Source organism: Brassica rapa, chromosome A08 (genome assembly GCF_000309985.2).
Source record: "Brassica rapa cultivar Chiifu-401-42 chromosome A08, CAAS_Brap_v3.01, whole genome shotgun sequence".
Taxonomy (NCBI): Eukaryota; Viridiplantae; Streptophyta; class Magnoliopsida; order Brassicales; family Brassicaceae; genus Brassica; species Brassica rapa.
Window position 1 is genome coordinate 21,831,277 of NC_024802.2, and position 12,230 is coordinate 21,843,506.

The 12,230-nt window shown below is 35.3% G+C and overlaps 2 protein-coding genes across 7 annotated transcripts; one reads left to right on the forward strand and one right to left on the reverse strand.

The window, feature by feature from the left end:
• Positions 1-77: 77 nt before the first annotated feature.
• LOC103836381 (probable low-specificity L-threonine aldolase 1) lies at positions 78-6,429 on the forward strand. Of its 2 annotated transcripts, none has more exons than XR_004450247.1 (9): positions 78-3,303; positions 3,814-4,266; positions 4,337-4,448; positions 4,898-4,948; positions 5,039-5,243; positions 5,333-5,396; positions 5,463-5,563; positions 5,681-5,747; positions 5,841-6,429. XR_004450247.1 is itself a non-coding variant. In XM_009112630.3 (9 exons), the coding sequence occupies exons 2-9, from the start codon at positions 3,824-3,826 to the stop codon at positions 5,910-5,912; spliced, it is 1,110 nt and encodes a 369-aa protein (XP_009110878.1). In that variant the 5' UTR covers positions 78-3,303; positions 3,814-3,823; the 3' UTR covers positions 5,913-6,054. The 2 variants fall into 2 exon arrangements, 1 of the variants encoding a protein (XP_009110878.1); XM_009112630.3 differs by having other exon boundaries at positions 5,333-5,391; positions 5,841-6,054.
• On the reverse strand, positions 6,090-12,028 carry LOC103836382 (putative lysine-specific demethylase JMJ16). 5 transcript variants are annotated; one of them, XM_033277317.1, is made up of 12 exons: positions 11,208-12,028; positions 10,502-10,775; positions 10,351-10,422; positions 10,198-10,275; positions 9,633-10,115; positions 9,312-9,542; positions 8,959-9,120; positions 8,096-8,835; positions 7,311-8,002; positions 7,129-7,232; positions 6,837-7,034; positions 6,090-6,746 (listed from the first exon to the last, which is right to left on the reverse strand). In XM_033277317.1, the coding sequence occupies exons 2-12, from the start codon at positions 10,766-10,768 to the stop codon at positions 6,429-6,431; spliced, it is 3,345 nt and encodes a 1,114-aa protein (XP_033133208.1). In that variant the 5' UTR covers positions 10,769-10,775; positions 11,208-12,028; the 3' UTR covers positions 6,090-6,428. The 5 variants fall into 5 exon arrangements, with proteins under 5 accessions (XP_033133208.1, XP_033133207.1, XP_009110879.1 ...); XM_033277316.1 differs by having other exon boundaries at positions 7,311-8,835; positions 11,382-12,028; XM_009112631.2 differs by having other exon boundaries at positions 7,311-8,835.
• Positions 12,029-12,230: the final 202 nt, after the last annotated feature.

A 12,230-nucleotide genomic window follows, 5' to 3' on the forward strand; every position in this document is an offset into this window, starting at 1 on the left:
GAGTTTATGGATTTAAAAAATTTATAGACTTTTGAAGAATTGGAAAATTTTCAATGGATTTTAACAAACAAATGTATCTATATTTATAGAATCCATACAATTTTCATAGATCGTCATGGATTCATAATTACATTAATTTTTGCTTATGTAAAATAATTATATAAGAATAAATAATGTATTCGAGATTGTAATTAATCTTGGTACTCTAAATCCCGTAGACTATATTTGAGAAGTGGTTTGTATATGTGTCATCACTACATTAACTTTCACAAAAAAATGATGACATTGCTTAAAAGAAATATGACAGGACATAAATCTAATTGTGACATGTAAAATTTATTATATTTAGATTTATGTTTTTGGTAAGATTTTTTAAATATAATAATGATGATTTTCTATATACGGATTTATATTTTTGGAAAAGTTTCATAATATAGTAATAACTAATAAATTTTTATATCAAAAATATTTTTTCTCAGTAAATATTCATTTTGGTAAGATTTTATGATACTTAATAACTTTTCTATATCTATTAAAATAATATGTTCTTATATATAAATAATAATTACGAATATTAAAATTTTACATCAATATATGAATCATATTTTTATTATTAAAATAAGTATAGTTTAAAATATATATTTTATCAAGGTATATAAGTTATTTTTATTTAATGTATATATTATTAGAAATAATTTACATATTTACAAATAGACATATTTAAAAATGGTAATTAAATAAAGAATAATATAATAAAGTAACTTTATAAATTTCAATTATTTTTATCAAAAGTTAAATAATGCAAAATTAAAAGGTCAAAGTAAACTTGAATAAATCAAACTAAAAACAATTACATTATGATTTTATTTTTTTAACTAATAAAAGTAAAATATAAAAATAGAAAATTTAATTTATATATAACATTTTTAAATATTTTATATTTGCGCATGGCGCAGGAAAACTCCTAGTTAAGCTTTATGTTTGTTTAATTTAGTTTTCTTTTTGCGTTTGTAATAGATTGACTATATTTTAGTTATATTATATTTAGTATAATTTAAACGTTTCCTAAAAATAAATTATGTAGCATATAATATACACATAATTTTTTCAAAATTACAAATCATTTGTTCAGAATGATTTGATCTATAATCTTTTTTTTTTTTTTTGAAACTAAGATTTGATCTATAATAATCTATTAGAAAAAAATAGCGTGTTAAGGAAACACATGCCGTGTAAGTTATATGATAATAGCATGTTGTAATTATCTTTTGGACGGTCAACTGATAGCATGTTATTGAGTTCACATTAGTATAATGCCATTTTAAAACGGGTTACATAAACGTTCTTGTTTTAAACTACAAACTATTAATTGGTGGGATAAAAATTCTATTAAGAAACTTGGTCAACCCTCATGGCCTCATCAACCATATATATTTTAATAACTAAAAATTACCTGGCTGAGTGAGATGTTTTATTGCAAGCTAAAACAATTTTAAAAGAAAAAGTACGTATCCAACTTTCATGCAACATTTGAAGAGTTAATGTTTCACCAATCCATGCATAATCTCATATTTCATATTCCAAAGTTCGTTGAACGTTTACTGCAGCGGCACCACTTCAAAAATGAAATATACAAACTTATTATCATTACAGATAGCTCTCGCCTCTCGTTGCTTCTGGAAAGTTTTCTTTATGAAAAATGTCATATTGGTTCGACCAGTAAAAGTGTCAGCCGGCTTAACTGAGTTCGATCGTCATCGGAAATTCAATTTCCACTCATATTTTTTTTAGCACTTTGGTGTAGGGCCACTACAAAACAATTGTATATATGTATAACATATGCTTTCACAATTATTGAAGAAAGAAGAAAAACGTCCCATTTGAATGAAATAAAGATATAACAGTCTCAAAATTTGGTGTCACGCTTATAACGATTGTATAATTTTAGTTTATTTTAGAGAAGAAAAATGAAAAATAAAAAAGAATTAAATCTGGAAAATTAAATCCGATAGAGACGGAGACGCCATGATCCATGAGAGTAGAAGTGAAACGTGGGAGCTGACTCAATATTTCTATAAATAGAGAGACATGAAGGTATGTAGTTACAGCTACTCCAGACTAGAGACTTGAAAAAGTATTGACGACTAGTGGGTGAAAGATATCTGAGTTCCGTCTTCTCTACTTGTAAGTCTTTATTACTAATCAAGTGGTACGTTCCATTTTTTCAACTAATGGTAGCAAGATTTGTAGACGAGATGCTTTACCTGATGCTTCAATTATAGCTGCCTCTGACTCTCTGTATATATTTGATATCCGTTCCATCGATCATTGTTGCTCCTTAAATTCGTAATATATATCGTATTATGAGAATTTGAGACCGTAACAATATAAAGGAAACATGTATAGAAAACAGAATAAATTTTACATGTGTATTGTCATTACAAAATCATGATTTGTCTTTTTCTGCATCATATATGTCTTCTTCGTAAATACGTGCATGGTGCAAGATAATTTCTTAAACAGGCTAATGTTCATAAATATGTAATATACACATAAATTTGATTTTCTTTTTATATTCTGTATATATATATATGTTTTTGGAGAAGATTTAGACCCATGCTGCCTTGCATATGAATCTATCTAGATTAAGATCCTTAAATCATAGCTAGTCATTTGTCCAAAAACATAAAACAGTTTGTACTCCAAACAAAAATTTAGAAAAGATAAGAAGTGAACACTATTATCTGTTATAAGTTCTAAATTAACTAAACCTTGACATCCTCGAGTTAAAATTTACGTTATCTCCGTTTGCCAAGGAAACAAAGCACACATATCATACGGTTGAAAAAATAAGAATAAAGTTACGTACATATCATTACAAATATATTATAGCCACTATATTAACAACTATAAGTTTTGACAAATATAAGACACGACACTAGAATTTAGATCAATTGAAAGTGAACACTATAAAACTTTGGTTCATCGATACGGTCGAGGATAATAAGAAGACGACAACTATCTCGTGAATTTCTTTTTGCCTTGGCATCGTATGTACGTGTGCTTCCCATATGGAACACAACTTCGTCGTTTTCTTTTAAGTTCCAGTGCCAAACGTTCCTAAACCTTAAAGGATTTCCTTCCTCTTAACATGCAAACCTGAAACTTTCCTTAGCTTCACGAGTTTATTTACAAATGTTTTAATTATTGTGATGTGTTATTTTGGTGTTAGGCCGCATCAAGCTTATTTAACTAAGCTCAAGTTGGAATCAGAAACAAGAGCATCCTTCTTCATTTACACAGGTACTACACCGGTTCTCATGTAAAATATTATTCAAATCTTAACCTGCATGCATGATCATCATTCTCATGCTCAACACAATAATTATTCTAAGAACTTTTATTACTACTGGTTTTCTTTTTTCATTACATTCCTTCTTTAGATTATGAATAGTAGTATTATATTATTCCTAAGATATTCTAAGATTTTTCCTTCTAGTGATTGTTAAGAAGGAAGGGGACATTTTAATATTCTTCTCATCCTAATCTCTAATATTTAAAAGCAGCAATTAGTGAGATTCGTACGGACGTTTTACATTTTAATAGGAGAGTCATTGGTCTGTCCCCCAAAAACCAGTTTACTGGAAAGTGAAATGTCAAGGTTCTTCCTTCTGATATGACAGTCAAAACTGTTGAAACATATTCTTAAGAAACAAATCTTAAGCATTTAATAAGTCTTTGCCTTATATAACACGTTAGGGCATCTGTTTATCCTTTCATGCGTTTCCTAATCTACCTTATATAACACGTTAGGGCTTTTAAGATGGTGATAAGAAGTGTGGATCTACGATCAGACACCGTGACAAGACCCACTGATGCTATGCGCGAAGCAATGGCTGGTGCTGAGGTGGACGATGACATACTTGGCTACGATCCAACAGCTCGACATCTCGAAGAGGAGATGGCTAAGATGATGGGTAAAGAGGCAGCTCTCTTCGTGCCATCTGGTACAATGGGGAATCTGATATGCGTTATGGTTCACTGCGAAGTGAGAGGCAGCGAGGTGATTCTTGGAGACAACAGCCACATCCATGTTTACGAGAATGGAGGGATATCAACAATCGGTGGCGTGCATCCCAAGACAATCAAGAATGAAGAAGACGGGACGATGGACTTGGGGGATATAGAAGCAGCTATTAGAGACCCTAAAGGTAGCACGTTTTATCCATCTACAAGGTTGATTTGCTTGGAGAACACACACGCCAAGTAAGTGTCGCTTACAACGAGTAAGAAGTTATGTTTTTATCAACTAGTCTCTTATGAGGTATTGATGCAGCTCTGGTGGGAGATGTTTGAGTGCTGAATACACAGATAGAGTTGGAGAGATTGCGAAGAGACATGGACTAAAGCTTCATATCGATGGAGCTCGCCTCTTTAATGCTTCCATTGTAATATCAATCATCTATACTTTCTCTCTTTTTTATAACAATCCACAGTATAGTACGTTTGAAGTTTGAACTAGGATTGTGACATATAAACACAATTATTATTATATGAGAGAAATATCTTTAGATAGCACTAAATTAAATTTTTGTTCAAAAATTAGCACACAAATAAATAAATCACTAAAATAGCATTAATTTTTAAAAATATAGTTTTTATTTATTTTTATTTTGGCTTGGGTTAATGATTATAGTTTAAGGCCTAGTATTTAGTAGGTGGAGTCATGGTTAGAGTTTAGGATGTATGGTAGTTTAGTGATTTTATTGATTAATAAACGTTATTTTGAGAACTTTTCTTTTCTAGTGCTTATTCTCTGATAAAAAACTTAAAAATTGCTATTTATGAGGTTTGCCATTCTTATAGACTAAAATGTTATGAAATATTCTTTCTGTAGGCACTTGGAGTTCCTGTCCATAGGCTTGTAGAGGCTGCTGACTCTGTTTCCGTACCGTCTTCTCTCATTCTAACCTCTGAGAAAGGTTTACATAAGAGATAACTGAGAGATTAGCTCACACATGTACATACTATGTTTCAGGTGTGTCTCTCTAAAGGTCTTGGAGCTCCAGTAGGAACTGTAATCGTTGGCTCACATACTTTCATAGAGAAAGCGAAAACGTTGAGGAAAACACTAGGTGGAGGAATGAGACAAATAGGGGTTCTGTGTGCAGCCGCTTTGGTCGCACTCCAAGAGAACCTCCCAAAGCTACAATTTGACCACAAGAAAGCAAAGTTGTTAGCTGGTATGTACGTACCACTCATTGACCGTATTCACTGTTAGAATTCACCACAACAAGAAATATATAACAGATAATAACGTAAATATTTGCAGAAGGGTTGAATCAAATGAAAGGGATTAGAATAAACGTTGCAGCCGTGGAGACTAACATGGTGCGGTGCGCATTGTCAACACTCTTGTTGTGTTATCAATAATTATATTAATTATTTGTCTCAAAATTCAGATATTCATGGATATGGAGGATGGATCAAGACTTACTGCTGAGAAACTGCGCAAGAGTCTAACGGAGTGTGGCATTCTCGTCCTCCCAGGAAACTCATCTCGGTATGTCTCACATGGACATAATTTGATTTGTTTAAACGTTTAATATGCAAATAAAGAAGTTTTTGGAAAGTTATATGTTTTAGATATATAAATAATGACTTTGGAATGTGGTTTCAGGATCAGAATGGTTGTACACCACCAGATAACAATAAGTGATGTACATTACACATTGTCTTGCTTACAAGTAAGAATATTCATCATATTTCTCTGTACTTATAACTTTCTCTAACAAGTGACACTGATATTTATATGCATTGATATTTTTTTTTTTTGGCAGCAAGCAATGCAAATGATTCAGGAACCAAGCCTAAACCAAACCGGCAAAACCGAAAATGCTCTCTCTTTTTAAATGTTGTTTGTCTAAGTTATATCTAATTGTAAACAATAAGGATCGCTCGATCTGTCAATGTAATTGTCACCCTATGATTTCCTCCATTTTATTATGAAACACCCTCACAGTTGCAAGAAAATTGATTTTTTTTTCTGGTTTAGAGATGCTACGAGAGCTGAGATTAGAAAAATGGTATTATCTGAAGTAATTTTTTGATAATCTCTTTCAATTCAATGTACTTTGGACTTTCAAAATAGATGCCAATACTAGTGTGAAATGTTGAACTGGAAACCAATCCACACATGAATCTTGTTGTAGTCCCACTAGCGACTAAAGTCTAAAACTAACGGTTTCAAGAGCCTTTAAAGTCTTCTTTCTTTCTTTCTCCTCTGTGTTGTTGTTTCAAGAGGCGCAAGAACAAACAGAGTTTTTTGGTTATATGTTTCTCTGTTTCCTCTGTAAAAGTGTCCAAAAAGAACGTGCAGGGAGCCTCATCAACTCTGTATGTACACACTAAATCTCCTTCCAACTAAATCAGCACCGCTTCTGGATCTCTTCCTTCACAAGTTCGGTCACCAAATCTACGTTAGACTCATTTAACACCTCTTGAAGTGAGCTCAGTTCCTCCATGTTAGCCTTCTTGAGCAGAACTTTGAGATTAGACTTCGTTCCAGCAGGTAATAGACGTTGTCTGGGAGCTTTCTGGAGACTTCTCACATCCGATGATTGTATGCTTGTGTTGGCTTCTCTGAGAAGAAGAGCATTTGCAGGGAACTGAACCTGTGGCCGCGAGTAAGGCCTGGAGTCCCAATACTCTGTGCAAACTCTATTCACATCTAATGCTTCAATGGCCTGTTTTAACAAATTAGATTATCTATCTGTCAACTAGATTTACAACTGAAGCTATATATTTCTAGGCAAAGTTGGTTTTAGTATTATTACCTGTAAGATTGCAGGTGACGTGTATCCAAACATTTCAAAACCGTCAGGACTCCCAGAAGGCTGCAGAGGAGGAAGATCTAGCTTACCAGCTTTGTGCTGCTTACTTATCTCTTGGTTTACTCTATCTCTTACCATCTCCCAACATCTTGTAGGCGACAAGTGAGCAAACACCTCACTGGGAACACCCTCCAAGTAAACCTGACAAGAAGATCATAACCACACAGTTTGTTACTGACCAAGATAATCTAAGGCAATGCAACTTTTTTTTCAGACAAGAAAGATATTAATTTACCATGAACAATGGACTGTTGCGTCCAGCATCAAGAATCTCTGAAACGTAGAAGCTCATCCTCGTCGGATCCAAAACGTTTATGTACTTGACCCGACTACGAAACCCTGCACCAACAAAGAATAGCCATTAAGCACTTGCAAAATGTCATCAATGCATATATGTTTACATAAACAACATGTTACCTTTAGGGAAAATTGCTCGGCGGTTGCACCATGATTTTCCAGAAAGCACACACCCATAGTTTAGAGGCTCTACATTGCAATTGATTCTCCTCACAACTTTTGCTATACGTGGACCCTTTTGGCGGATGATCCTATCCGGACTATTGTTTTGCGAACAAGACGGTGTACCAGAGGTACTTCTTATCCCATCAACCACTTCCTGTATAGCCAAACCTCCAGAGATTTTGGATTTAGAGCTAGTAGGGTTTACACCATCTTGGTTGCTGGTATTATGAGCAAGTCCATCAGCTACGGCATTAACTTCAGCATGCGATACAGAACTTGTAACATCCCCTTGCACTGCTCTTTGGTCATTAGTAGGCAATGGCATAGTGATTTGTCTATCAGGCAAAGAATTTGCTTGCTTTTCTATCATGGGAGCAGCAGTTTTACTAGGCGCTTCTAACGCTAAAACGTGGCTTGGTCTCTCCTGTATTTTTAAATGCTTGCCAGGCGAATCTGCATCTCTTTTCTCAGAAACTCGTTTCCTAGGTATGTCATGCTCATCATCACTTAGGAGTATCACATCATCGGGTACACTCTGTGAACTCTTTTTTCCACTTGTGGACTTAGCAGCTGTCATAGAGATGCCTTCTTCTTCTTTGACTGGCTTCATACAGTGGCTTGGTGTTAATTGCTCCTCCTTGACTTTCAGAAGTAACGTATTTTCTAACCCTCTACTTAGATCTTCTCTTGGTGTTACTTTTAACTGTAAATCTTTCCCTAAAAGTGCAGCTGCTTGTGGTTCTTCCTCACTAGTCTCCATCTTGCTTCCTGAGAGGTGTTCACTTAAAGCCAATCCCAAATCTTGACGCGCCCATCTATACACAGAACTAAGTTTTCCTTCCACAGCCTCAAGAAGAACATTCAGTTCATCCATATCATAGCGAAACAGATAATATTTAGCGACCCACGGACAGGAACACAACTGCTTCACATGAGTCAAACATGAATACTTCTCCGGGGAACAACGGCAACCAGCAGCGGACAGGTGCAAATCAAAGAAGCATATACAACACTCTCTCTCGTTGGTAGCATCGAAATTACTATGCATCTTCAACGCAAGTGAAGAGCTGCACAGAAACTCTCTTCTTGTACGTTCCATGTCAATACGTGCCTTGAGTGTTTTGGCCAAGATCCCATCCTTTCCACTAAACTCTTTCCACCTCAAGTTATCTATTGTATTCTTCTTTAGCAAGTTAAGCTCCCAGTCGGCTTTCACTACTTCTCTTGCTGCCCCAAGCAAGAGTTTATCATGCGAGATTGACGTTTTTCTACCCTGTTGACAGTATAACTCTATAGCATTCTGCCCATGAGGCAGCCAGTCGACTGGTGCTACATTCACAGCTTCAGCACAGTTGAAACCACAGTTGAATCCAGCATGATATGCCCGAGGGAAAGTCAAGACAAACTCTCCAGCATGCTGGACGCAGCGGTGCACAGGTACTCCTGCGGTTTTCAGTTTTGATGGGGAGAGTTGTGTAACCTACAGGAAAGAGCATCAGAGGATTAACTTTATGCAAATCACACCGAAACAATGATGTCTAACAAATGAACTTAAATGGATCAATATAAATTCCTACAAGGTTATTAACTACAGAATGCTTACTAGTTTATGAAGCAAATCAGGCTGTTCTTCAAAAAGGTCAGGCAAATGCTTTCTCATCGCCTCCTCTAGTTTAACAGCATCCTTCCCCGCAACACCGTACCACAGTTTTGGTGCACCCCAGTGCATGTAATTCATCGAATACAAGTGGTGATCTTCAACATGCTATATTGGGGGAAACAATAACAAAAGGAATGTCAGTAGTAGAAAACAACAAAACAAGATAAGATGTAACTTGATGAAAAATACATCCACTAGAGTAATTAAATTGTGTAATATGATGACACTAGAGCATAGGCAGAATGTATAGGCATGACAATACTTTCAATTAAGCAACTAGCAGAGATCCATCTTACCCAGCAGAAAGAAGAAAAGCACATCCCAATATACAACCACGGTACAAGAACACCAGAGATGTCACTGCCTTCATGCTTAAGAAGTGATCCTGGAAGCCTTGAGAAATTATTTAAGTTCCAGCCTGATTTTGCATATTTTTCTTCTGAAGAAGAAGCAGCCTCGTGACTAGATGATATCTTGGGAAAACCACTACCAAATACCCCAGTTTCAAGGTCAGCACCATACAGCACCTATATTAAAGAATCAACACGGTAGTCAGGAGATACAGAGGCCACAACAGACAATTCAAAACCACAAATAAAAAGGAATAAAAACTTCACCTCTATCTCTTCGGTAGCTTTATCTACAATCCGCCAATATTCACCTTCAACATCCTCAACCGCTGGCTCCCATGTACATTCACTGTCCGTAGATGTTTCACTCTTTTTAAAGTACTGAGCCTTGAACTCGTCAGCATACTTTTTGAAGTCTTTTAGAGTGAACCCTGGACCAGGTTCGAACCCAAACGTCTCAAGCTCACTCATTTCTGGGCTTGCGGAGCCAGGATCCATTCCCATTTTCATGCACTTCCTCTTCTTCCTTCTCATTTGATTAGAAAGCTTTGAAACCTTCTTCATAGAGCTCCGGTTCTGAAGCTTATCCACTCTTTGGACGCGTGTGGTGAATTTAGAACCTTCCCATACTTGCTTTTCTTTCAGCGGGCAAGGGGGTTTCCAGGAAGGAGGAGGAACAATTCGGCAGATTCCGTACTTCTCAGCCTTTGGTCTTATTTTAGCTATATAGCTCAAAGTATCTTCAAACTCCTACAAACATGTTTCCAGCTCAATGTCAGACAAATATGAATATGCAGTTGAAAGTTAGAAGCAATAGAATGTGAAACAAGACCTCTTCGGTAGGGTGGAATATAGGGGCATCTTCAAGGTCAGGCCTTCGAGCTTCATCTGGTTGCCATCTCGCAGTTACCTGTGAATATAACGTTAGAGAGGTAAGAATCTTTTAAGTTTAGTTCTGAAGTGAGTATTAGTTGAGATTATTAACCTTTTGGCAGTCATTACATTCTGCACATCCTCTGGTCACACCCTTAGGTAGAGAAGGCTTCACTCCACAAGTCTGCAACCACATGATTGCATTAGAACAACAAGGCAAAGAAAGACCAAGCATAAGGAAAGATTAAAAAAAAGGAACTAACTTGATCAAGATTTTGAGACAAGGCATTGCTATCATCATCATAGTTAATCCAAGGTCTACGCCGTAGAGACCGAGCAGCTTTGGCTTCATCAGATTCAATCTCCATCTCACCTTGATTTGATACAGAAGAAACACTTTCCATAGCAGCACCAGGGTCAGGGACAACTCTTTTTAAAGTGAAAGTAGCATATGATTCAAACCCAGGAGGAACAGATGGCAGCTCATCACTTTCTTCCTTCACACAGATTCTCATCAGCTCTGTCCCCATTACTTAACTGTTTCCAACAACAAACAATTACAATTAGGAAAGTCTCATCATTTCTCAAGAATATCACAAAACCCAATATAGAAATTAGAAAGAAAAAAAAAAAACTAAATATTTCAATCAATCAAAATCTAAGAAGACCCATCAACAAAAATTTGCTTACAAACTATCTGACTTTAAACTAGGGTTTCTTAAATTAGAGGTCAAAACAGCTGGAGCTCCAATCAACAAGGGATTTGATAGATCTGAGGAACCCAAGTCAATTTGCAATTTTAGTGATTTTTTTTTACAAAACAAAATCCAGATTCATCAGATCTAACACTAAACTTGACCAAAGATCCAGATTATTACGAAACTGATGAAGAAACATCGCATGTCCTTTTCAATATTTGCATTAAAAATACAAAGATACAGCCATAAAAGTCCAAATATGAAACCAAACCTTTTCTATATTCCCAGAGAAAAAAGCCACAAAATCAAAGGATGAAGGAAGAAGAAAAGGGCAAATAGGGAATTAGATCTACAGGTCCATGTTTGGTATTGTGATGATCTATTCAAATCCTCAAGAAACAATATGAACAAAGCAAAGAGATATTTTTTCACTAATATTAATCACCTTTTTTTTTTTTCAATTTAAGATCATATCAGAGAGGAAACAAAGAGTCATGTGGCTTGCTTGCTGGGCTTTTGATATGTAAATTTTCCTAACTTTTTGTTGTGTGATGTGTGATGATGTCTTATAAGTTAAAAGAGTAACGCTTCAGAAGCAAGCAGATGCAATTTCTTATGCAATTTGTTTATATAACCTATGGTCTATAACCATCGAAAGGGGTAACGATATAAATATTTAAAAAAAGCATTAAAGCCAAGTTCATTAATACAATTTGGTTTTGTTAATCACGGGTGGTGGACATTACCGGATATCCACACATTGTTTTAGGAGATTTTTCTAGAAGATTTTTTAGATAAGAAAAATATTATAGTGCTTGGCTTATGATTATCCAAAAATGAAGTTTTACTTTTCAAAATTAATAGTCTGTTTTTGCAAATTTTGATATTTTGTTGATATTTCTCTCTATTTTAAAATGTTAGTTCCAATTATTTACAACTTCACGTTCAGAAAAAAAAAAAATTATTTACAACTTTAGTTTATTAAAATTTGATTTGCCTTGGTAAATACAATCGAATGATGTCACATTGGGTTCAACGAGCCCATCAGTTTCCAAAACATGTGGCCTCGGTCCAGTAAAACAAAAGAAGCAATCAAATACAATGGACTCGACGGCCTCGAAATGACAAAACTACCCTTACCGCCTCCGTCTCTCTAAATCAACCCCACCACCGGCGAGTTTCTAAAAACCGGCAGATCTCCACCGTAACTAACACTTTTCCACCACGGTTTCGCCTCCGCGAGTTTGAAATTTTGTTGATATTTTCTCTGGTTAAAAATATTTGTTTATACTTC